The sequence below is a fragment of the Lepisma saccharinum genome, unplaced genomic scaffold, assembly GCF_977018435.1.
Source record: "Lepisma saccharinum unplaced genomic scaffold, izLepSacc3.1 HAP1_SCAFFOLD_191, whole genome shotgun sequence".
In the NCBI taxonomy this organism is placed as follows: Eukaryota; Metazoa; Arthropoda; class Insecta; order Zygentoma; family Lepismatidae; genus Lepisma; species Lepisma saccharinum.
In genome coordinates this window covers 189,032-216,347 of record NW_028142984.1, presented here as the reverse complement: position 1 = coordinate 216,347, position 27,316 = coordinate 189,032, and the positions used below count along the sequence as shown (strand labels likewise).

The 27,316-nt window shown below is 36.7% G+C and overlaps 1 protein-coding gene across 1 annotated transcript in view; it reads right to left on the bottom strand.

Moving 5' to 3' along the window:
• LOC145982492 (tubulin alpha chain-like) overlaps positions 1-27,316 on the bottom strand; it is a 49,846-nt gene that overhangs the window by 5,816 nt on the left and 16,714 nt on the right. Inside the window, exon 2 of the mRNA XM_083115950.1 lies at positions 3,874-4,093. Within this exon, the coding sequence (XP_082972076.1) occupies positions 3,874-4,093 (220 nt within the window). The remainder of the gene's footprint in view (positions 1-3,873; positions 4,094-27,316) is intronic.

Here is a 27,316-nt window from a genome sequence, read left to right as displayed (position 1 = left end):
ACACACACTGAAAGACTGGTTACACACTCGATTTTATATCCGTAATTTCTTGATAGGAGGAGAAACATGTTGGTAAAAATTGTAAAATCAAGACATTTCTGTATGTCTTGTTGAAGGTGTTATTACTATAAATATTCGAAATTTATTTTAAATCGACCGAAATTATATTCATTGTGAGTTTGCTTGAAGAACAAGTCGAAATGTCTTCTTGTTTGAGAAATCGATAATAAAATTTAAAAAATGATAGAATTGTGAGTTTTACAGTTACTTGGTTTGTATTCTGATGAGATTTTGCTTACTACTTTTTGTATTATGAGACAAGAAAGCAAGTTTATTCATGAGGTGTAGCAGAATTTAGCACATGTACAGGGTGATTCAAAAAATATTTTAATCTTTGAAAGCATATAGAACATGCAACATGCTGGGCATAACTTGTATCTACCTGTGTCGCTGGCTTTCTACCTCCGCGATTTTAAACAAATGAACAACGAGTGCGGAAACCACATGACCTAGTCACCAACCATCTGTACTGCAAGCTGTGCACTTGCGTACTTCTGTTCTTGGCGCTTTCGAAGTGTATACTAGGTGACGTCACTTCCGCCAAGACCATACTTCAAGTCTGTACTTTGTATCTTTAGGACAGAGCCATAGCCTCGATTAGTATATTAAACGCCGATAATTTCTAAGAAAGGAGCAATATATTGCACGAAATATAAAAAGGTAAAGTGCTCCCCTGTGCTTAGCACCACGCCATGAAGGCGTATAGGGGGTGTGGGGTAACGCCCTACACTTTCTTGATCCGGTCATAAGTGGGGGTGATGTGATCAGCATCATGCCCCTGACCGCCTTTATCCCCCAGGTACCCATGTCATTCGGCGCCGGGGCCGCTTCCAACGTTAGAAAAGTTCCCGGGTTTGAACCGGCCGGAGATCGAACCCGGGACCTTGAGCATGGTAGTCAGACGCGTTACCGACTGAGTCATCGCGGCCACGAAATATAAGTATCAGAAATTACCTGTAAATCAATTTACATATATAAGTCACCAGAGATGTCACAGAGGAAAATGTCGGGTGAGAACAACATATTTGTTAATCATCTTAGACTGAGAACGCTGTTCTCTTATTATTGTTATTATGCTGCATTCACAATTCAGGGGCATTTCTTAGTGCATTCTTACGCGAAAGCGGAAATAAATAAATGTCGTGTTGTTCAATCTCAGCAGAACTAGTGGGAAGAGAAAAAGAGAGAGAGAGAGAAAAAGAGAGAGAGAGAAAAAGAGAGAGAGAGAGAAAAAGAGAGAGAGAGAGAAAAAGAGAGAGAGAGAGAAAAAGAGAGAGAGAGAGAAAAAGAGAGAGAGAGAGAGAAAGAGAGAGAGAGAGAAGAGAGAGAGAGAAAAGAGAGAGAGAGAGAAAAGAGAGAGAGAGAGAGAAAAAAAAGAGAGAGAGAGAGAAAAAAAAGAGAGAGAGAGAAAAAAAAGAGAGAGAGAGAGAAAAAAAAGAGAGAGAGAAAAAGATAGAAAAAAGAGAGAGAGAGAAAAAGAGAGAGAGAGAGAGAAAAAGAGAGAGAGAGAAAAAAGAGAGAGAGAGAAAAAAGAGAGAGAGAGAAAAAAAGAGAGAGGTAAAAAGGGGGAGAGAGAAAAAGAGAGATAAAAAGGGAGAGAGAGAGAGAAAAAGAGAGAAAAAAGAGAGAGAGAGAGAGAGAAAAGAGAGAGGGAGTGAGAGAAAAAAAGAGAGAGAGAGTGAGAGAAAAAAGAGAGAGAGAGAAAAGAGAGAAAAAAGAGAGAGAAAAAAGATAAGAAAGAGAGAAAAAAAGAGAGAAAAAAAGATAAAAAAAGAGAAAAAATAGAGAAAAAAGAGAGAAAAAAAGAGAGAAAGAGAGAGAGAAAAGAGAGAGAGAAAGAGAGAGAAAGAGAGAGAAAGAGGGGGGTAACCCAAAGTTTCGAACATAAATTCTGCCATTTCTTTTCACAGAAGAATAACGTTAGAGGTTAGGGTGGGATTTGTTACCACAAAATAAATCATAAGTGGTTGTTATATGCAAGGAGTTTCAGTAACACAATATAGAAAAAATACGTTCAAAACTCAAAATTATGCCACACGCGTAGTGTGTTCAATGATTATATTCTTCTTGCCACACGAACAACAAAGTATAAAGCTGTGACCCAGGATTTCATACGAAGCTGACGTTTTACCGACACAGACGCAAGCCGCCCTGAGGAAAGCATGCTATTGCAGTGATTTCTCCTGAAGTTTTCATCTTTATCTGCCTGGTTCCAAAACTTTCAATTACGTCTTGAATGTCAATTTGATTTATTTTTTGATAGCGTCGATCTTCTTCCACTTTTAGTTAGTTAGTTGATGAAGGGACACTCGCAAAGAACACGCTCAGGTAGGATAGAGGTAATGGAACCACCATCCACTCCACTCTGCTTCCAAATGAATTTGAGCTTTTCCCCAAGCAAAGGGATTGAGGCAGGTTTTTCTTTTTAGATTACTTATGGGATACTGAGTATCTAACATTTTTTTCCCGCCATTCTTTTGTAAAATTGGACATTGGATTGCATTAATAATTAAAATGCAAGGTTTTCCTGTAACAGTTTCTTTTCACTCGGCAGTCAGAAAATTCTCTGCATCCGATGAAAAACTTTCGTGTTAAGCAACACTGCTGAGTGCTGTTTTCCCGAACCTTTACTTCGGCTGTACTGCTACACTCGATCGGCTCCAAAGCTGATCTAACTCAAACGAGTGTGCCAGTTTTTGCGAACAGAAGTGACTTTTTTTTAATAGCCTGGATGACTGATGTGGGGGGGGGGGGGTACCTCCTCTCATGTGCTCCCCTGGTTGTGAAACTCTTCTTCCTTTAGGATTTCTATTATTTTTCCCATCGTGTATGGGGAAGGGGTTTATTTCTTCTTCAAGCCTTCTCCTGGACTGGGATAACACTGTTCCCGAAAGATGGTTTTTGCATTCATTTTTAGGAATCTCAACAGCACTATTTCTGTCTCGCTTATTCTTATTGCGTTTTTTCCTTCTCGTTATTTAGTGTTGCTTTTCTTTCATTTTCGGCTACTCGCGACGATGAAGAACACCCACTCTCAGGCCAAAATCGAACCCGGGGGCCCTCGCATTCTAACGAATTGTGATAACTACTTCGTCACGAGCATATAAAACTAGTTTCTTTTTAAAATAAATTTCAAGAATATTTCACATTTATGTTACTTTGATTGTAAAGTTGGAAAATTCAGTCAATTAATATTTACGCTGCAATCTTTCCGTTAGCTCTTTTCTTTGAGTCAGAGATACAAAATTCCTGCATATGGTTAAATTGATTGATAGTAAGCAACACTTGCTTTCCGAACATTTACTTCGGCTGTACTTCCGGCCACGAAGCTGGACCAACTCAAAACGAGTGTACCACTTTTTGTGAACAGAAGTGTACATCAAGATACGTTTGAAAGGTCCGACGGAAAGATGCTTACTGTGGAACAGGAAAAAAAATGATAAGGTGTTCGATTTGGTGCGGATACGACCTTACATCATGCAAATTATACTTAATGTTCTATATTATGGGTTTTCTCGCAAGAAACCAAAATTAAAATTACGAAAGCTTACAAAAGCATTCACACAAACTCAGATTTTAATATTTACATGGCTCAGTTCTTGGACTTTGCTATTAGGCTTAATTATACGATTTTTTTTTTTCGGAGAGACAGTTGCGCATCGTCTAATGACAAAGGCAAACTATTTCATAAAGCCTAATTTTGACGCAACGATACCTTCAAAATAGGAATATTTATCCATAATAAATGCCGTCAGACAATATTAAACAATCTGTTTTATATTCAGAAAGCAATTGGTTTTAATTTCAACTTACCAATAACTGTAGGTTCCAGATCGGCAAAGACGCACCGAGGAACTCTCTTATTGGGTCCTGCCTCACTGAAGAATGTATTCGAGTTGTCATCACTGGGCCTGACCTTATCTGAAGCAAGGGTACCGTCGGGTTGGATTTCATGCTCCAGGCAATACAACTCCCAGCAGGAGTTGCCCATTTGGAGACCAGCTTGTCCCACATGGATGGATATACATTCACGCTGAAAGAAATATCAATACGTTGAATCAATTCATTGTATGAAGTCTGACTTATTTGTGTTACAGGGTTGATGTAATTAGTACAGGCTTCCTATATTTCGTAAGTAAAAATCCTGGACGGCGCTAACCGGAAGCCTGTTGGGGAGGGAGGGGGGAGCCTGTATTCAACAAAGTAGTATGTGTGCACTATGATCTACACATTGAAACTGTGGGAGGGTTCCAAAGATGATAAGGTGTTTAAGAAACTATTTTCAGGTATTCGGAAGGAAATAGATACACCGCCTTGTAGCCTGATTTCAGAAGACGTTTTTGCAACAGAAGTCACAGAAATCTAAGACTTAAAAATAATTTTCTGAAAAAAATATACCTTATATAATGGATTCATGCATAGGAATGAAATTAATAAAAAACTAAATTCATGACAGTGTAATATTATTCATTTCTGCTTTCCCACCATATTCCGGTATTGGGTCCCGAAATAAACTTTTCGGGACAGCGGGACAAATTATACCATTCCGGGACGTAGAGCAAACTCTAAATTAGTGTTAAATGTATATCATTCAACTAGTCAAACCTGTCTGCATGGCCGGTGTGGTGAGGAATCCGTAGCGCTGTTTGTAGAAACCCAGGAAACATCGTCCCTTTACAATTTCTGTCCTATTAATTGGGCACAAACTCTGGAAATTGAGTAGGATTATCGTCAAGCACAGGGTAAAGACTATTCGTACACCTCCACTGAAGACCAAGGCCTTACTCCATCCAGTCAAAGAAACAAAAACTTCCAATACAAGACTTCTGCCGCATTCCCTGTGAATGTGACACCATATATTCAACAGAAGACCATGGAACAGAGACGATATGAATGTTAAAGTTACGGGCCGGGTCACGCTGGAATAGAGAATCATCACAACTCGAATTCCCTATTCATTACACTCAACCAGTGTGTATCAGGTGTGACGTGTTGACAGTTTTCGAGCAGTTATACTGACAAACATTTCAATTTAGAGGATACGGTTTCACTGCATAAATATAGAAAATATATACATTTAGATTACATTGAAATTTGGCCAAAAAGCCTCTAATCCCATCCAAGAGCGCACAAATATAGCTTCTCCTTTACACTAGTTTTTACAACTATTGCTATTTACTATTGAATATCATTTGACTACAAATTAGACAACGCACTATTGTGCATTGATCGCAAAAATTACGTCAAAACATTGGAGACTAGTTTCTGTAAAATGTCATTCTTAGTCTTGTTATAAAATAAATGATCTCACCTGGGCTTTAACTCACGTCACGAACTCCTTGCACTCAGCCGATTTACTCATAATAAACAGGCGTTTTGCGTAACAAATGCTAGGTGCTCCCCCAAACCACAGATTTCGTACCCGTCATTAAGAACCTTTATTCTATAAATCATTGTTAATTTTTAAATGAAAGACATTTTTCGAATAATGGGAGTTGAAATTAAGAAAAGTATAATAAATAAACATGAAATGTTTCATATCCAGCATACAAAATTCGCTCCATGAAACATTGTTGACACTGCAATCGAAGACACTTTCATTAATCAAATGTTTCCAATTTGTCGAAAGGCAAATACATTTTTCCAACAATAAATATTTGGCAATATATACAATAATTATAATTAAATTATATTAAGTTATAGATATAAAATAACGGGGCTTTTTCTACAATGTTCACTAATATTTAACCACTGTTTCTGGTGCTCATTCCATGTTGCCATTAGGTTCATTCCTCTCCTTAACTACATGGAAAATGAACCTAATGTTCCTGGTAGATTGAGAACATACGATTTCACTCACTCAAATCACTCTAAATTTATTCAAATCTGTTCGGCTGGATTGTATTTGTAAGTGAAATCCGTAACCGATTCGGATCAACCGTTGAACAGTATGAAAGGTTTTTAGCAATTATCGATGATTGATAAAGATCGAATATCTCGAAATATTAAAATTATTGAATTAAACTGTTTTAATTCGATTATGCCCATCACTAGTCGCCACTACGTGCTCCACCACACTTGCTGGATCATATACCTCTGCACAGGTGTTAAAAAAGGTTTCTCTTCCTATAAAATATTATATTTGGATTTGCACAAGATTTTAGATTTCGGGCATATTTATTGACATTTCGTTAAAAGGAAAGTATAATATTGCCCAAAATTAATAATCTAAGAAAACTTATTAGAACTTCTCCCCATTCACACGCACAATCAAGAATATTCCAGAAGCAAAGAGTGGTTCTTGATATGGATATTTTACAAACTGAAGAACTGTAGCAACATCAATTTCGACAAATGAAGCAGAAACAAAGAATGTGTAGTAAAATGTATCAATGGAAAGTTATCTGTAATTATTCGTCAAAAATAAGTAAATACAACAATTACATATCTGTTATAACATCGCCAAGACTTCGACGTGCGTGATGTTACTCTTCTGTGCGTGAGGTTTGCTATACTGCCCTGCTTTGTTGTCACTTTGTGCAGATTTCGACTTTAAAGTTTTAAACTTTAAACTGTAGGCCCAGTCCCGAGTAGACCATTTGAGTATAAAGTGGACTTAAAACCACAATTCAAACATTCAAGTGTTTCATTCTGCAGCAATTTGGCATAAACGTTTTCCCCCATTACAATTTTTTTTTTTCAAAATTAATACAAATTCCTCCATCTGTGCACATTGGTTGTTCGTTTCTTCGGGATTTGTTATTGTGGTTACGATTCGTTCTAAGACAATTCTAAAACGAAAACGAAGAAAGAAGGTAGTTTTCGGTTAGTGAAGTCGTTACATTATTAAATAATCGTCAGTTTTTCTTCTCATTTTAGTTCCTCATTCGAGTACAGGCAATGGCATGAGTGTTAGCGATCATCCTTTTCATCGTTATATCTATCTTCATTGTTGCAAATAACCGAAAGAAAAAATCCGACGAAAATAATCACAATACACAAAAACCTAACTCAAAAGCTAATAATTATGAAGATCAGTTAGTCAGTTGTACAGCGTCCTCAAGTGTCTTAGAACAGCGACATTTGATACTAGGCAAAACCCAACTTGCGCAGGGCATTGGCGGATTACCTATAGAGATAGGCCCAATTCCAGGGTTGCCACGTGCACAATACATGTGTGAAATAAGCGAAAGGAATAAAACCAAAAACTATGCATTTGAATTTCTAATGAAATTCAGTTTTATATCGCAAATAACCAAATACTTTATGAAATAAATAGAGTACCTCTACTTAAAGAAAATTGATTTTCTATTTTTTATCGTTGATGAAAATACACAAAAGAAAAGAAGAAAGGAGAGAAAGAAAAGGAGAGGTGTCAAAAGGAGAAGATAAAAGCAGCGGAGAAAAGGAAAGAGGATACACGTGGAGAGAAGAAATGAGATGAAAGGAAAGGAGATGAGAAAGATGAAGGAAAGGGAGAAAAGAAAGGAAGAAATGGGAAACTAGAGAAGACTAGAGAAGGTGAGTGAAAAATAGGGTAGAGAGATTAAAGGAAAATTTTGCATTGGAGTCTGGAATAGAAGACAGGAGACTAGATAAGAGGAGAAGAGAAGAACGTGTTGGATACAAGAGGCGAGACTTGGAAGAAATACGAGATAGAAACAGAGGAGGAGGGAATAGGTGGTAGAGAGGAAGAAGAGCGGAGAGTGGAGTAGAGAGGAGATGAGAGGTAGTTGCATAAAATATCGTTTGAGCGTCACAAACTGATGCATTGATGAAATTATCAACATGAAACAATCAAAAATTTTGAAATTGCGATCTTATACATTCTCGGGGCTAAATGTATTTTGGCCGAGTTCAGAGCAAATTAAGATCTTCCGCGTAAGATTATCGATTTTACTCTTTATTACACCACAAAAAACATTAATTTGATTTTCATACGCATGAAGATTCCAAATTTTTTCCTCGTCTTAGTTCGTTCTTTACCCTATTTTCCACTCCCCTTTTCTAGTTTCCTCCCCTCCTCTTCACTCTCCCTCTTCTCGTCCCCTCTTATCTCGTTTCCCATTTCTTCCCTTTTCCCCTTTTCTCATTTTTCTCTCTTTCTCATGTTCTTTCTTCTCATTTCATCTTTTCTCCAACTGCATCCTGTTTTCTTCCCTTCACTGCATTTATCTTCTCCTTTCGCCACTTCTCCTGTTCTCTTTCTCTCCTTTTGTGTAGATTCATCAACGATAAAATAGTAGAAAATCAATTTTCTTTAAGTTGAGGTACTCTATTTCTTTCATAAAGTATTTGGTCATTTGCGATATAATACTAAATTTCTTTAGAATTGGTTTTATTCCTTTCGCTTATTTCACAAATATCTATTGTGCACGTGGCAACCCTGAAATTGACCCTAACTCTATAGGCAATCCACCAACGCTCTGTGTAAGATGGGTTTTGCCTAGTATCAAATATCGCTGTCCTAAGACTTTTGAGAGACGCTGTACAACTGACTAGGTATTACGTCATTATTTTGTAAATATAAGAGGAAATAAATGTCCCTGCAACGCTGACGTCCAGAGAGTTGAGAGCGAATGCATTTTTCTTGTATATTTTGTACTGTCAATATGAGTAGTTATTCTGATGTTAATTCACTAAATAATTGTTTAGAAAAGAAAATATAATTATAGTATATTATTTGGAATAAAGGATTCGTGCCTAAAAGTAATTTTTTGTATGATGGAACCGAATGCATCATCTTAGATAGCGATTTACCTTTGGTTCTGATTAAAATATATGATTGATAAAATTATACCATAGCATATAATTAAGGAAATACCTTCCAGCCAGAGTTAGTTAGCTCCCGAGAATTTTAAATCTGTAGCTCCCCATTTATTTCAGGCTGACGCGTTCACTGCTTAATCATGGTTCGAACTTAGACCTCTGGCGTTGTAGCACATTACGTTGACCTATCTGCATTGTGTGGTGTCTTTTCATCTTCACCGTCACGATTAACCTAAAGAAGTAGGTAAGGATCTTCCTCATGCGAATTACACACACACACATTACTACGTCTAAGTTGTATGAAAATTAGGTAAAGGTAATTTCATTCGTTCGTTGCGGTATGGCATGTCGTGGAAGTTGTACAAAATAAATAAGTTTGAGTTGGTGTTTTAAGTCCACTTTGTGCACATTAAGGCTAATCGGGACTGGACCTACAGTTTAAAGTGGAATCCGAACCACTATGTGCTTCCACCGGGTATCGAACCCGGGACCCCTTGATTACAAGGCGACGACACTACCACTGCGCCATCGGGAAGCCCCTAAATAAATAAGTAATGCGTGTGCGATATATACATATTTTGTGTGAAATGAACAATGTGAACGTGTACAACGCGACGCTAGTCTACCGGTCGATTTCCGATCTTGCTCCTGAAGTTCCAGAGTTCTAATACCGGCTTGGGCAAGAGTTCTTTACGAGTGTCTCTTCCTCAATTTCCTCTCATCACTCATCCTCATCACAGTAATTAACCAAAAGTTGCAGAAAATGTACAATAAATAAAAATTCAATCAGTATACAACGTGACCATTCGGTATTTTTTTTTAAAATTTCTATTTCTTTACTTATATTACGTGACTTTTCTGCCATTTGACTAATTGCAACTATGGGAAAGGGTGGCAAGGTATGATTAAGGAAGCCTCACAAAGACACCCACTATGCTTAAGCTGGGACGCAAATTTGGAGCTTTCGGTGGCAATATTGTGAATGGGCAGCTCAAGGCGCTCTGCCACCGAGGTGCCAATGCGACTATTTGCATTTTGCCCCCTTGGATTCAATGCGAAGTGATGCCACAGGTGTTCAGAAGGTTAATATCAATCAGAGCGTTGCTACATTTTATACAGGTATTGAACCACTATTTGCCCTACTGCTAAAATTAAAGCACAGGGAATGACTGCACCAGAGGAGTGAAGAGGCGCAGGGCATTTTCTAGGGACAAGTACATTCAGCAGACAACTAAATGACACAAAATTTCAGATTTTGGGCTAAAAGAGCATTTACGTTTCTAACTTTTGTGTGCTGTGGGACGATAGGAGATGCCCCCCTCCCTCCACTGGCCCGCAATATACCTGTCCGTATGCAAAGGCCACTTGCAATTGCAAGCAAGTTGAGAAAACCATGTCCGATTCAACGGGTCCTAGTGATGCTGGCAAACGAGAGGCATCATTCCATAGAAAACTATCCGTGCATGTGTGAAGTCTGTTGGAACATAACTAGTTGTGCTGTGTAGTTACTGCGAGGAAATGCAGCATACTTCGGAAGTAACTCGTGGTCGTATAATTGGAGAGCAAACAGTTGCACAAGGTATTGTCAAGATCAAAAACTGGCCTCCTCTTACAGAATGGAGTTGGAAACATTTCAATACTCCTGTATTGTGATAAGAGTGGGAATGGAAGGAAAGTCGTTTCAGACAAGGCAGAATTTGTGTCTGTGGTGATGGATCGGTAGGACAACGGTGTGAATGTGCGCAGAGTGGTTTTGTGTGTTATTCTATGTATTTCTGATGCGAGGTGGTGAAACTATATTGCAGGAATCTGCAATAAGTACTGAAGATTACTTTTGTGTAACAAATAGTTCAATATCTTGTAAATGAAACTATAAATACGTTAAAGACTGTCACTATCAGTTCTACTTCTCGTATGTAAACAAACAAGTGTTGCCACCTCAGTGTTCGGGGGAAAAAAGCGAGTGCAGTTGAACTGTCATTATCGAACTGTTCGATATATCTGACAAGAGGAGTAGTTGCATCGCATGTCATGAACCTGTGGCTCGGAAGGACATTTCCTCAAAATTACAGTGTTCAGGTTGTTTGAAGCTGTGTCTTTTGAAATGTGCACGTTTGAAATAGGAAGATTCAGAATATATGCGGAATGAGAGACAAACTTGGAGATGCAATGAATGTGCGAAGATAAGACGTACTAGTTTACAGGACGAAAGTGTAAGTGAAACGAAAATGCCAACTATTGTTGAGATGTATAAACTGCTTCAAGTTGTAAAGCAGGAAATGGAAAATTTGAAGAAAGCAAATATAAATTGTGAACGAGAATTAAGTAAATCACTTGAGTTAGCTCATCAAAAACTGGATGAAAATTCATGATTGGTCAAAAAGCAGGCAGAGTCAATATATTCTTGCTTTGTACAACTTGAGCAGTTGAAAGGGGAAAATGTAACTTTAAAAAACGAAGGATAATCAGGAGCAACTAGATGAATTAGATCAGTATGATCGCCGCAATACATTAGAAATATATGGTGTTCCTGAACAGTTGAATGAAAACACGACGGATGTAGTAAAAACTATTGAGCGAGCATTAGATGTGGAAATCAAGGATGAGATGATAGACTGTTGTCACACGTTGCGCAAACCCTCTAATCAATCTTCGAGTGGAATCATTGTGAAATTTGTCAGGCGAGTGGACAAGGATGCCTTTTGCCAGAAGAGGAAAGTTGAAATTAACTTAAATGCTGTACATCTCTGTTATACCAAAAGTGAGATTATTTATATTAACCAAATGCCTCACACCTTACCGAAAGCCATTCTTTGTCAGGCTATGAAGATAAAGCATGATAAAAACTATGCTTATTTATGGAAGATCATAATTAAGTTAAGGAAAAAAAGGAATGTTACTAACATCGTATTATTAAAATTATTTGAAGATGTGACCCAATTAATGTAACTTTCGAGAGTCGTATAAATGAAATGTGTATTTATCATCAAAATGCCCTTGGTCTAAATACTAAGATTATGGAATTTTATATTAATGTTTTGAGTAATAATGTTGATATTATAATTATTACTGAAACATGGCTGCATGAGAGTGTAAATAGTAATGAGTTATTTAATTGCAATTACAAAGTGTACCGTCGAGATAGACCTGGAAATAAGAGGGGAGGGGGAGTTATGATAGCAAAGGAATCTCTGAAATCGGAAGTAATAAATTTCAATTGTGAGGTAGATACATTAGTTGTTAAAATAAGTACACGAAATAAGATTTATTACATTACTACAGTGTATTTTACGCCCACATGCAGTATATAAAAATATTTATCATTTATTCTTTCGTGGAATTCCACGGATCGAATATACTTATAATTTGAGATTTCAATTTACCCATGATTACCAGCTCAGGTTTTGAGTTACAGAATGCTGGACTCTCTTGTAGAGCTTTGTTAATTTTTTTGAATTTTTATAACCTTCATTCTGTAAACAATATTAAAAATAGCCCCGATAGAACTTTGGACCTTGTACTTACTAACATTCCAAAGAATGTGAATATATGTAGGGAGGAAATGACAATTGTTAAAAAAGATAACCATCATCTTGCATTGACTGTATACCTAAGTATAAGGAAATCTACTGTTGTAATAACAAATCAAGCTTATTACTCTTGCAATTTTATAAAATCTAATTTTATGCAATGTATCATTTGCTTGGAGTGGTAAATTGGTCTCAATTATATAATATGATTGATGTAAATCAGGCAGTTAATTTTTTTTTTTTTGTAATAGAGTTCATGAAGTATTTCTTGCCACAGTCTCAAAAATAAGACTATAGACAACAAATAAATACCCATGTTGGTTTAATAATGATACCATGAAATTGATAAATTTAAAGATATTACAGAAAAAAAATATAAAATTTAGAATAGAATATAAGATATTGTTTCGGCGAACTAGAAAGCTGGCAAAAACAATGATAAGTAGTGCCCATTACAACTACATAAAGGAATTGGAAAGCAATTTGAAATCAGCTACTAAAGAGTTTTGGAGTTATAAGAAATAGGAAAAGTAACAATGATGCTTTTAACAGCACAATGAATTTAAGAAAATTCTCTCAAATCTCCAAAGATTTCTAATGGTTTTGCTAAATATTTTAGATCTGTATATGCTGAAACATTTGAACCATGTATAATAGAAGAACGTATTTAATTCATTATATCATACACATTAGCAATTTCGCCAGTTAGTCAGAAAGAATATGAAAGTGCTACAAAACAGTTAAAAGGAAAACTATCTAGCGGCCAAGATAAAATACCACCTTACATTCTGAAAGGATGATCTGAGGTATTGATGTATCCCCTACTTATAATTTATAACTTAATAATGAAAGCATAAACGTTCCCTGACATCTGGAAGGAAACTCTTGTTATGCCCCACCTTAAAATCTGGTGGAAGTTCAAAAGTAGAAAATTACAGGCCCATATCAATTCTCTGTGCACCGGTGAAAGTATTCGAGTCCATCCTATACAATCGCATGTTAATCATGTAAAATGTTTCTTAAGTGACAGTCAACATGGTTTCTGGTAATGTAGATCAACACAAACTAATCTGATATATTTTTTTTTTTTCAGGATATACATGATGCGTTCCATAAGACTTAGTGTACATGCAATATATACAAGGTTTATAAAAATTAGTTATACAAACGTAACCGTTAATTGTGAAGAAAGTGTATGTGAAACAAATGGTTTATACATCAGTGAAATACAGCATATCTTCAAGTTTATTGTCGCACGTTGTTAGTTTCAGACGCCGCCACTGGAGACGTGACCGTTTGTTTATCTTACACAAGTACCGACTTGGAGTGATCGTGGTGTAACGATTCCATGGCCACTTCGTCGACGTTGCTAGGCAAAGGCAGGGGTGCAGACTTGTCAAAATTATTGGGGACTCTGATCACTGAATAAATTAATTAATGACTCAATCTCTCCCTTTTTTAAGTTTAGGCCTCAGTGTTTGGAATCTCATAAAAGCCCATGAATTCCTCAAAAATATCAATTTTTTTATTCACAGTTCGAATGCAGAATAGTAATTGTCCACGGATGGATATGTCAAGTTTCGTCAACCATAATAGCAAAATACTCCCGACTTTTAATATCTGCTACCACGGAGCGCAAAACAGATCTCCCTAATATATCAATGATGTCGTTCTGAATGTCATGTGAAAGCCATTTGTAGCCCGAACGTCCCATCCACTACCCTAGTTCATGCTCATCGTCTTTTAAAACTCTCTTTAGTAAAAATTTTAACAATACTCATAATTACATATTTAGTATATAGTAAGTAATAAGTCATGTGTTTTGCTGTCTGGCCATAGCCCCCTAACCCAAAGTTGATGGTTTAGCGGTCTCAGCCCCCCAAAGTTGATTGTCTAGAACATTTCAAATGTGTATTTAAAGTTAAGTTCATGTGGCATAATTCAGAGTAAACTTGACAAGAGAAGCAAGATAATACATTAGATCCTCTTAAGCAAAATTATTTGGGGGGCTCTGCCCCAACATCGTTAACATTGGTTGTGCTCTAGCCCCCCCCCCCCCAAGCCCCATGGAGTCTACGCCTATGGGAAGAGGGAGAACAAACACACGTTCTTTAATGTGACCCCAGATAGAGAAATCCATGGGTCCAATCAGGCGAACGAGGAACTTAAGCTAACCTAACATTTCCTTGTTACCAAACATGCACCGTGGACAATGTTCAATGGTCTCTCCGCAGAAAAGCAGTGAACCTCTTAAAGGATTTTATGTCAGACTCGCAGCTATTATAAAATATCACGTGTCTTCGGCTACGAAAAATATCCAGTTTCCCAGCGTGGTGTAGTGAGAGAACTGAGGAAACGTGGAATCTGTGTAACAAATCCAAAATATTCACACACATGACACTTTCACTCACATAAGGAAACTGGATGAACCTGATTCAAACAGATTACAATAATTATATATTGTAAAATGCCTCCATGGGAGTCGTTATCAGAGCGGCTATGACGCTCGGAGTCCCAGCTTTGAATCTTGGCCCAGGAATGGGTGTTCTTTGTGGCAATTCATCAACCTCTTTGCACCGGCTACCCACATATTCAAATATATCCAAAAATTCTAATTCAACTCAATTAAACGTCAAATATTATTTAAAGTATTACATTTAAGGTGCGCAGTTTACATTCGTCATTTCGCATACTCAGACTCGAAATAAACAAGTTACGGGATATACTAATCTACGAAAAATTGTTATGAATTTCAAACTCAAATTTAACTAATCAACTTCAAGATGTCTTGTAGTAATCTTCTTGGCTGTCATATAAATTATTCTGCTAAGGACTAACAAAGTAAACGGACTTAAGAGAATTCTATTTTATTTTTTACGAAACTTTCTCTTGCTTCCTAGATTAAAATAAAAACTAAACTGAAAACTTGCCTCAGTGTATTTACAAATATGTAAATATTGAATGGGATTTGGGTTAATAAAAGATTAAATTTTTCACGTATAAGGAGAAAAATTCACGCAGAATTCCACGAATGCATCCACCCTGTCACTCATCCTCACCTTCCCGATTAGATATAAATTGTGGCAGAAAAGTGAAGTATATTAAACCAAAGCAATCAAGAATACAAAAAAGTTCTCGATGTTAAACAATACAAACCGACATCATGACCGTATTCTTCTGCTCTACTTTCCTGGAGCGAAGAATCTTCATCAAATCTACGAATTTACACAGATAACCGCCAACTCACTCCTGAAGTCAAACACATCATTCCTAACACCCTCTTTAATTGATTGAGTTGGTGTTTCAAACAGGGTTGTTAAAGGTCCAGGAATTTTAAATAAATTAAATTCCCGTCCAGAGAGAAAATCAGCAAGCGTAAATGGGTTCTGGACCGTAAAGAACCTTTTATCTAAAGTATTTCAATTCGGTCCAGGAACCTGTTTTCCCCATCAATTTAAATATGGTCCAGGAACCTTTATTCCAGGATCAATTTAAATAGGGTCATAGTTCCGTATTGAAATGAAACAATACGCAACTTGGATCGAATACGGACCTGACGATAAACAATTATCCACTTGTGAGCATGAAAGACTAATCCAGGTGCTGGCTGTCTCGAGAATCTAAGGCACAAGGTAGAAATTGCGAAACTCAAATGCTGCAGCTACGTTACCACTCTCCATATAGCCCCATTCTCTCGCTCGCGTTCCTTCACTTAGTTGTAGCAGAACTAAAGTCCGCGCGTTCATTATATCCCCAGCGGTTAACAAAGGGAGCGGTACTCTGTTAAAAGAAACACCCAAGCGGGCGGTTTTCTTTTGAAGTAGAAGCAACAAACTGGAGTAGGAAAGCGATGTTGCCAAATTAAAGAGATAAAGAGGAAAAGCAGAAGGAAATTGTAAGGAAAAAAGAAAAAGAGAAACAAGATTAAAGAATATGGAAAGAGAAAATAAATACAGATAAAGATTAAGAAGGAAGTGTTTAAGGGTATTATCGAAAGGAGGGGGGGGGGGGAGAAATATCCAACTCTTACATATTAGGCCTTAATTAGGGGTATTCTGAATTAAACGTGTTAAATACTCAAATTGAGTTTTATAAACCCACTCAAAAATACTATTTATATGCATATTTACATATTTTAATTTACTACATTTAACCAATCAATGTGCTAGCTTTAAGATTTTTTTCGAAAATCGAACAATCAAAAAATATGGACAATGTAACATGGTATTTCATTCAAATAGACATCATCTATTACACATTCATCCAAACTATTTTCGGGGGTTTATGAACGATTTTAGGGGTGGTCTTGAGTGATGGGCACCCCTGTTTAGGGAATAAGGGCAGATCAAGTATAGTGTTCTGTAAAGCTAAAAAAAAAGTTACTTTCGGTAGACACACTGTCGTAATTAAATACTTTGTGGGAATTACGATATGGTTTGAGGGCGCGAATGATGTTTTTTTGGGGGGGCACATGATATAATCTGGGGGGACGCATGACATAATTTTTGGGGGAATGCGCCATTGGCTTTGAGCGGGGTGGGCACCTGTGTTCTCCATGAAGGAAATAATATTCTGCAGTTTTGTCTTCATACTTAGGATTTTCACTAGCAGCCGTGAGTGATAACTTGCATTATGCAAAGTCTAAGGAAAAAACTAAAAGCACGACACTATAACAAAGCAACAAAACAGCACCATAACACAACACAACTAGTTAAAAAGAATCAACCCCGCACGTGGTTATGGAGCAAAAATAATGAGAGCCGCCTTGCAACTACAAGAAATGTAAAGAAAATGTGGCAACAACGCGCTTATCGGGAGCGGCTTGGCTATTGTTTGCTATTGTTGTCATTGTTAAGTTTTATAAAAGGGTTGCCGGTGGGGACATAATAAACGCGCGGACTTTACCTGTCCCTGCTGTAATATCCGCTGGGAACACAGCAGCCTCACGTTATCTCATCGACGGTTCCTATTGGCTACGGTTCCTGGATCGGATGCTGGAGCAAAACGTGACGGGTTTGATTGAACTCAATGTGAAACCATATAGTCCATTGCGTTATGTACAGTAACTCTTCGACAAGGGAGATTTTGAATCTGGCCCACGAGAGAATAACAGCGTTTTGATTTATTCCCTGTGCTAAGTTTTCTACAACCGCAGTGTGACATTCCAATGTAAAACGTACTCGCGGACATTTTTAGAAGGCAACTTTTAATCAGTCAAGCCTGGTCTGTAATTGTAAATAAATTCAATCCCGGACTGGGAGAGAAAAATCAGCAAACGTAAATTAGTTCTAGACAGTGTATAACCTTTTTATATTTAAATCATTTCAATTCGGTCCAGGAACTTTTTTCCGAATCAATTTAAATACGGTCCAGGAACCTTTTTTCCGGATGGATTGAAATTCTGTCCAGGAACCTTTTTTCTAGAATTAATTTCAATTCGGTAAAGGAACCTCTTTTACGGAAGAATTTCAATTCTGTCAGGAACCTATTTTCCCGCATCAATTTGAATACGGTCCAGAAACTTTTTTCAGGAACAATTAAAATACGGTCCAGAAACCTTTTTCAATGTAACAATACGCAAGTTGGACCGAATTTAAATTGTGAGAGAAAAAAGGTTCTGGTCCTGCAGCGGAACCCAATAGAACCCATTAGAATTTATGGGTTCCTGGACTTTTAACAACCCTGGTTTCAAGTCCACTTTATGCACAGGAAGGCTAATCGGTACTGGACCTACAGTATAAAGTGGGATCCGAACCACTATGTGCCTTCACCGGGTATCGAACCCGGGATCCCTTGATTAAAAGACGACGACGCTATCACTGCGCCATCGGGGAGGCACACTAACACCCCCTCCTGTAAACTATGCAAGCAGAATACCTCGTTAGTTTAGGAACACCAAAAAAAATTCGATTAGTTTTGGCACTAAACTGATCTTCAATCACCATATGATTGATCCCTCTAAAAAAAAACACCCCGTATATTGTCTTCTAAGTATCTGTTAACATCCTAATCCACAGTTCCTTGAAAGATAAAACTAGTTGATGCCGTGTTTATGGGGCTGTACGGCGAGGAGTTCGAGAACCAATAAGATCACAGAATGCGCAGTAGTTTAGTTCGGATTTATTATTCGAATAAAGAATTGTATACAAATCTATTCTAGGAATGCTTACGTCATTGGATCCCTGGACTGCTTTTTGTAGAGTAACGAGGCACTGGCGTCTGGACACTCAGCCAGTCTAATCGTCTGTGGGGCTTGTGTTGCGTTCTGTCCATCTGTGTTTGTGACCGACTGTCCTTTCACCAAATTCTTCTTATCTTTTATCCTTAACTTTGCAAATATTCAAAATTGGCAGAAAACGAAGTAAAAAAATCAACCTGTTATTGTGTCCCTGCGTTTTTCACGTTTTCTTACTGAAAAACATTGTCCCTCATTATTGTGTGCTTAATTATTTTTTAACGCATAGATTGTAATAATGTTCTGCGCTGTCCGTTCTTATTGTCATCGATGACAATTGTGTGAAAGTTTATATGTAGGCAAACAAATAGTTATTGTAAGATTCTCGCTTTTTAAAAAAAAATAATCCATAACTACTTGACACATACGAATTGCTCTATGTCAAGGGACGAAAAACTCAAATACACTAAAAAGAAGGTGAATGCTGCATGTTCCATTAGCAAAAATAAAAAATTACATTTATAAAACACAGTAATTACATCTTTGTTATTTAGAGTCGATTCTGCCACTCTTGGCTAATTGCGACGATGAGGATGAGTGACGTATATGATGAAATTGATGAAGGGACACTCGCAAAGAACACCCATGCCCAGGAAGAGATCCGAACCCGGGACCCCTGTCGTTGTGCTAACCACTGTCACGGAGATAGGCAATACTCTGCAGTGCATGGCTACATGCATACATGTTAAAATATGTATTTTGAGAGCTGGTAGAGCCGAAAGAGGGCCTGAAGTAGCAAGCAGTTAGAAAGTGAGTTTCTTATTGATGTAATTACACGCTGACAAATTTCGTCTGTGGTTCATGAGAAATCCTTGTGTTGGAGGGAAGGGGGAGGGTAATAATTACGCAGCATTAATAACCATGTTGGTTACGTTGTATTGATTGAGTATATATATTTTCTCTTTCACACTAGAGGGGCCTCGCAGGTATAGTTCGCACAACGCCTCGCGTTTCTTAACGGCGGCCCTTTAAGCCACTTTTGCTAGTCACGACGATCAGAATGAGTGATGATAGATGAACGCTGGCAATGAACACCCATGCTCGGACCCAAACTCGAACCCGGGAACTTCAGTGGCGAGATTGAAAGTCTACCACTCAATGAACATCATGTTATGAATATCACAACATTGTTCAGTCTCGGGTTCGATACTTGGTGGAAGCACATGGTGATTCGGATCCCACTTAACTGTAGGCCAAGTTGCGATTAGCCTCTAAGTGCAAAAATATGTACTTAAAAACTCAAACTCAATCATTTCTCAGTCCACAGAAGATGTGTGACGCGCACACGCAATTTTTTGTAGAGTGCCATGCTCTATGTCACATTCCGTGTAATCTTTGTATAAAAGTTTCAACGAACAAATTAAACTGGCTCTTTTTCATTTTCATACAACTTAGACGTGTCCATGTTTTGTGTGTGTGTTGGGGGGGGGGGTTATACAATATGCTTGAGTAATGTCTCTTTCTACCTCTTGACAATAATGGTGACTGAAGATGAAAGGACAAACATGTCAAAGTATAACGTGCTTCGAAACCAGAGATCTTTAGTTCGAACCGTGACTAAGGCACGGATGTGTATCTGTGCATCCCATCCATGTCATCAGTTGCTTGTTCATACTCGTCGCCGCGATTAACTAAAGAGGCAAGAAGGAAAACTTAATATAACCAAACTTGAAAGAAAGGACACAGACAAGGGAAAGCCTATGTCGTGCCGAGTCAAGGTTGTGTGTTGCATAATGACAATGTCCAACTATTGCGACCAAAGATATTAATGAGGGCAGGAGGAGCACTTCAGTCCTTAGGGTAGAATCATATCTCATGCAATACAGATGGAATTATTGTTTTTGATTGGTTAGGATTGTTACTCTGTTAACACTTAAAAAATGTTCTAATCTCAGTTTTTCTGCTGAAATTATTATTTCACTATTGAGGTCCTCCATGGCGGAGTGGTTAATGCACTGCTCTATGAAAACAGGAAATCTTATGTTCAAACCTAGGATAATATTTGGAAATATTTTGTTATTTATTCATCAATTGCGTCACTCCATCATTCGTCCTCATCGTTGAAATTAACCAAGAAAATTATAAAATGTTCGTAAAAATAATAAATATATCACAGAAACAACTACAATCTTTGCTCGTTTTTCATTTTATATTTATTTTCGAGCTAATGATAACCACAATAACAAAAAAAAGAAGAAACACCCAATATGCATTAAGGGTGTTCTAAAACTAAGCTAAAACATAGGCCCAAATTTCAATGGATAACCGTACAACTAATATAGATTTGGTAAGGAAGAAATTTTTGTTGTTTTATTCACTAGAACCTGTGATCCTTATAATTTTGTTACGATTGAAGATATTTAAATAACAGAAAATATAAGGTTTCCGTCATGTTCAAACTGCTGCGTAAAGATGGCGCTGAAGTGGTAGTTTTGTCAATACCGGTGCATTTTTTTTCTTTTACGACTACTATGGAAGATTTCTTGGTGAAACAAAGATCACATGCTCTTCCCGCAAGTATCTGAAATACTATGTGAAAAAATGAAAACATTTCGTTCCTTCGGAAAGTAGTGGTTGTCATTAAAATTTTTGAAGTGGCGTTTCGTCGCAATACACTCACAGTTGGAGATTTTAGCCAACGCTGATGCGTGGTTTCGCTCAGTTTCTTCTTGATCATTGCGAGTGCTTGATTGGGTAGGGACATGTAAACACTTGATCAACAAAGATGGTGTGGTCCAGTGTGCGCCCCACACAAAGGGTCTCCGGTTCGAATCTCTACAACACTATTTTAAACTATAAAATGCAAACTAATGTAAGTCTGTAAAATATTAATTGCAAATTTGATGACAAATGATCATACTTTTTATTCAAATCGAAAATGTTTTTGAGACTGCTGAATACCAAATTACTTTAATAAATTTGAAGCCATGAAATGAGACTTAAATAAAATAAACTAAGTGTAGTCTCTCATTTGAATCTAATGTTTTGCATGGAATTGATATCACCAGATTATTTGCTTATTGTAGGCTATGGCAACCTCGTGGCAAGCTCTCATTTCATAAAGTGATGTATCTTGCAGTTTGCTATTTATATTCTTTCCATGAAAATTATAAATGATTTATGTTGTTTTACACCTTGCAAAATTGTGTAATTTTAATCATTGTGTACATGCCTAATGAGAGAAGAAAATATAGACTTTGCATCACTACATTTATCAGTCCCTAACTATGCACAAACATTCCTTAAAAATTGAAAGAACGTCATCACCCCCAGCCCTCTTTAATAATATTTTTTAACATTTTTATCTACAGAAGTCAAGGTGTGCAATAAAATGCTGTGGAAATATAACTTTATAGTCAAGTCGGTATGATAAGTTGCCAACATGCTAAATGGTCACTGGTTCGCTTCTCATGAATGGCAGATTTTTTTACAGTGCAGTGCTAACAAGTGTATGCCTAGAATGGAATTAATTACACATTTAGAAACGCCTGCTATTTTTAATGAAGATGTAATGGTTTTGAGAGTAACTTAACTACTTGACATTAAATCTCTTAGAAAATGTGGAAAGGCATGTGGACGAGCCATAAATACAAAAAAGACGTAGAGAGTTGATACGAGCATTTTGTTGTGTATGGAACTGATATCACTATACAGCCTGTCCACAAAAACATTCCGTGATTATAAACGACCACAAAATTTTAATTATGTATATTATGAAATTTATACAGATTCCAGTCGAAAGAACAGCTCAATGAATTTTAGCGCATGTGTAATGGTTGGTTTTAACTACAACAAATGGCATAACAATAAAATAATGAAAAAAGTAAAATAATCTTTCGAATGTTAATGGCATTGTTGTTAGAAGCAAATTGTGTTACTGTTAGCTCATTCAATGAAGGACAAAAAAAGGCCAATGTCGGGAATAATTCCGTAAATGCTGAATTTTGGTCAGTTGTTAGAACACTACTAGTAGTGCAAAATCCCAAAGTCCCAGCCCCTTCTCGCGGCGCTTCCCCCCAACGGCCCCCAAACATCAATTGCGCAGACTCTCAGTTATTGACCTATATGTATCTCCGTAACCAATGGTCGTAGGCAGGTATTTTTTTTTTTTTGTTTTTGTCTTAATCCTCATTAGATGGGCTACAAAAAAGATTGTTTAATATTTCGATAATGTTGGTGGTTTTGCCGTAATTTTAAAAAAATATCTTCAAAAATTTCTATTACTTTATGAAGCTTTTGGCTTTAACTTTTGAACAAATTAAATGACAAATTGTTTCGAATAATTTATAAGCTTTGAAACGATATCAGTTTTAATATATTTTAATGAAAGATGTGCCATAAAATGTGTCTCCAAATGGAGGGCAGCACCAAAAAGTGTGTCTTTATCACAGTCCGGCGTTTAAGTCCGGAATCATCGACTTTTCGATAAAAGCATGAGACTTGGTAGACTCAATTGTTATACCACTTAAACCATGTTCAGTCGAGTTGCCAATCGCCATCTGAGTGCTTATGGCCGCCATCTTGGATATTTTTGATTTGATATATCACCTGTCAACTTCAGGATTTTTCAGAAATGCTCCAAATAGTGTAAACTTTCATAATATATCAATAAATCTATATTTTGAAAAATAAAAATAGTGGTCTTGTAGAAAAACTTACTATAGTACTTTACGTGAAAAACTCAAGAGTTAAAAGTGTTAATAATTCTCGAACCATACAATAGTATTGTATATTTGGTAACGTTACGAAATATTTGTTAGAAAATTTTAGACAAACTGATCTCTTAAAATACTATTTTTTTTTGTATTTATAAATTTACCTCAAATAACATTTTTGAAGAGAAATACAAGATATATATATATATATATATATATATATATATATATATTGAAAATTATTTAGAAAATATTTTGCTATGAATTTTCCATAAGTTCGTTTCTCATCTTTGATCAGATCTCAAAATCTTATCCTTCACATTCGCATAATGTAGTGAGTGGATGCAAGACTTTCCATTCAACACTTGGAACGTCCAGTTCAATGTTAACTTGTCGCGTATTTTAGGATTTCTATCTAGTTATCACCAGCAAATACATTGTCAGCCATTGACGTATCCAAGGACCTCTGTCGCTCTGTACTCCTCCATCAGAAATCAGCAGAGCTGGGTTGACAACAATGGCACTTACAAAAGATTCCAACCCTATGACTATAAGTGCTGGAGGTTCTTTCATGATACAGAAATTTTATTATTCTAACATCCTGATGTTGACAAAAGTGGATCAGAATGTCCCATTCTAACCGTCAAAACTAGTAAAAACGTTTGGGATATTTTCCAGTAACTACACATTTCCGGACAGCCTTAAGCTCAAAACATCTCTTTTCATAAACTTTTATCCTCTCACATAATATCTATGAAACAAGACCAAGACGAAGATGGAGGGATAACGTTGAGATGGACCTAAAGGAAATCAGTCAGGATTGATTTTGCCCAGGATAGGGACAGATTGAAGGCTTGTGTTTCTGCAGCCATAAACCTTCGGGTTTAGAAATCCTATAAAGTGAGCGAGTTATTAAGCTTAGTACCTTTCAGCATTCAAGATCTGATGAATTAAGAACTTGCAAGTATAGAAACCACCTGTCACTGACATGTTATGATGAGTTGATAGCAATTAGTGGATACCCAAACTTGAACCCATTCACGTGATAATCACTGCTGTTTTTTTCCTAATGACTAAAATAAGTCGTAATTATGTGATATGAGTTTGAAGTCACTCCGAAAACAGTAAAACTTCTGAAAACACTACAGTTCCAACTTTTGCATATTGATATTGAATATACGTACAGTATTATACACATGTATTCAATATATCGAACTGCGTTCAGTAGTTCCCAGCGAGCCACATGAAGACTATAAGTGTCATGTTGGAGGCTCCACCTTGAAATGACTGCCTTAAAATGCATGGCGGTGTTCTTACTGAAGGAGCCTAGATATAAACTCTGGAGCAAACCAAAATTCCTTCTTATTTGGTACAAGGGATTCATTTAGTAAAGCTTTACATGTGAGGAACACAGCACATGCCCATCAGTCTACAACGTATGTACTCTACAAACTGCATAAGGATTTATACCTTGTCAATTGTAACACAACCTGACTCAGGATATCTAAATTTGGAAGACTAGTGCATGCAAGGAACTAAAAAAGCCCAAAACTCTCAGTATAACAACTTAAATTGAGAGAGAACTTCACATTGTTCACCTGTGAAAGAACCTTCATGAAATAACTTATTTCTATACATAAAAACTTTGTGCAATCTGCAGTGGGTTTCTCCGATCAAGAACATTCCAACCAAGCACAGAGTACTATAATCTGTCCTGGGAATCTAGGGAGCAAACGAACGAAAGTAAGTCTCTGCCCAAGAAGGGCTCGAACAATGATATTTTGTGAGGAAACGGGATTCCGTGGACAGGCAAAATTGACTGCAGTTACCAGCTGTTTGCATCAGCGTGTACTGCTTTGCTCGCTTTCTCCCCTTTTCCGTTATGCGCGGGATTGCTCCAGAGATTCCCAGGATAAGGGTATAGGTGTTTGGTGTTGAATGGAAAATCTTGTCTGTATTATATTATTCGTGATGGATTTGAATTAAAAACCTGATCAAAAAGGGGAACCGATTTAATGAGAAATTCATAAAATATTTTGTGAAACAAATTTCAGTATTTTCGTATCATCAAATGATAAAACAATTTAATAGAATTTCAATTATTTCTACTTTCAGAAATCAAATTGTGTTGTATATAAATTGAATTTCTCTTAAAAATGTTATGAGGTAAATTTATAAATACAATAGTATTTTAAGGGTTCGGTTCTTCTAAATTCTTCTAACAAACATTTCGTAACGTTACCAAATATACAATACTATTGTATTGTTCGAGAATTATTAAGACTTTTAACTCAGTTATTCACAAAGTATTATAGTGAGTTTTTCTACAAGACCACTATTTTTATTTTTTAAAAATACATTTTTTGATATATTATGAAAGTTTACACTATTTGGTGCATTTCTGAAAAATCCTGAAGTTGACAGGTGCCACCGTTCCCGAGATATCAAATCAAAAATATCCAATATGGCGGACTATTTCAAGATGGCGGCCATCAGCACGCAGATGGCGATTGGCAACTCGACTGAACATGTCTTAAGTGGTATAACAATTGATTCTACCAAGTCTCATGCTTTTATCGAAAAGTCAATGATTCCGGACTTAACCGCCGGACTGTGATAAAGACTCTTCTTTTGGTGCTGTCCTCCATTTGGAGACATTTTATGGCGCATCTTTCATTAAAATATATTAAAACTGATATAGTTTTATAGCTTATAAATTAGGCTATAACTTTTATTCGAAACAATTTCTTGTCATTTAATTTGTTCAAAAGTTAAAGCCAAAAGCTTCATAAAGTAATATAAATTTTTGAAGATTATTTTTTAAATTACGGCAAAACCACCAACATTATCGAAAAATTAAACAATCTTGTAGCCCATCTAATGAGGATTAAGACTGAAAAAAAATTACCTGCCTACGACCATTGGTTACGGAGATACATATATGTCAATAACTGAGGGTCTGCGAAAATGATGTTTGGGGGGAGCATGGGGGGGGAAGCGCCGCGAGGAGGGACGGGACTTTTGGGATTTTGCAGTGTTCTAACAACTGACCTAAATTCAGCTTTTACGGAATTATTCCCGACATGAAACCTTTATTGACTGGGCTATGTTGATGTTTACTAGACGTTTAGGTTTGTATTTCAGTTCAGTGTGAATTCTGTATCGTTTAGAGATTCATGGCGAACCCACATGAACGTAGTTGGTGTGTACTGTGTGACGGTCCTGTGAATCCGCACAATATAATTATATGTTTATTGAAATTATTAATTTCATATTATAAAAATCACTTTATATTAACGTTTAAAAAAAATGTATAATTATTACTTTGTACAACGTTCATTATGTTTTATGTTATTCATTGCACTCTACGCTGTATATACGAGATATTTGGAATTCTAACGTTGCTATAGCAACGAGAATCAATAGTCATTATGTGGTAGTGTGTCTGACAAAAAATGGAAATATAGGTAATAGTGAACTGCATATTGCTTAGTTATTTCACTAATATATAGACCCATAGAAGTTGTATCTTCACCTTCGCGTTTTAGTTTCAAATATTTATGAACGAAATATAATCGTGCAAATGATTGTATTGTGAACGTCACAGTATAATTGGTGGCCAGTATTGTGGAACGTTATCAGCACGATCTTAAGTGATGTGTTTTGCGTATGTGTTAACTTACACCATTGTTTTCGTGAATCTAGTTTGTACATAAATTTCTATTATGTACGCATCAAGTAATCCTTATAATCTGAGATCCAAAACAAGTCTTACAGCTAGATCTATCAATTGTGGTGACGATTCTGATGAATCACAAAATAAGAATGGTGCCATGAATATGGTGAAGTGCTGCAAAGATCCCGATAAGGAAAGGTTGGTAGCTTGTGAAAATTGTGGCCATTGGTATCATTTACAATGTTTGGGTTTGTCTGATAAGCATTGGGAATTATACCAGTTAAATGAAAATTATTTCTGTAGAGATTGTGATCCATCTTATGATCCGTTCAGTATTGAAGCTTTTGTGCAATGGAAAAGAAGTCAAGAAAATGTTCAAGAAATTGACATT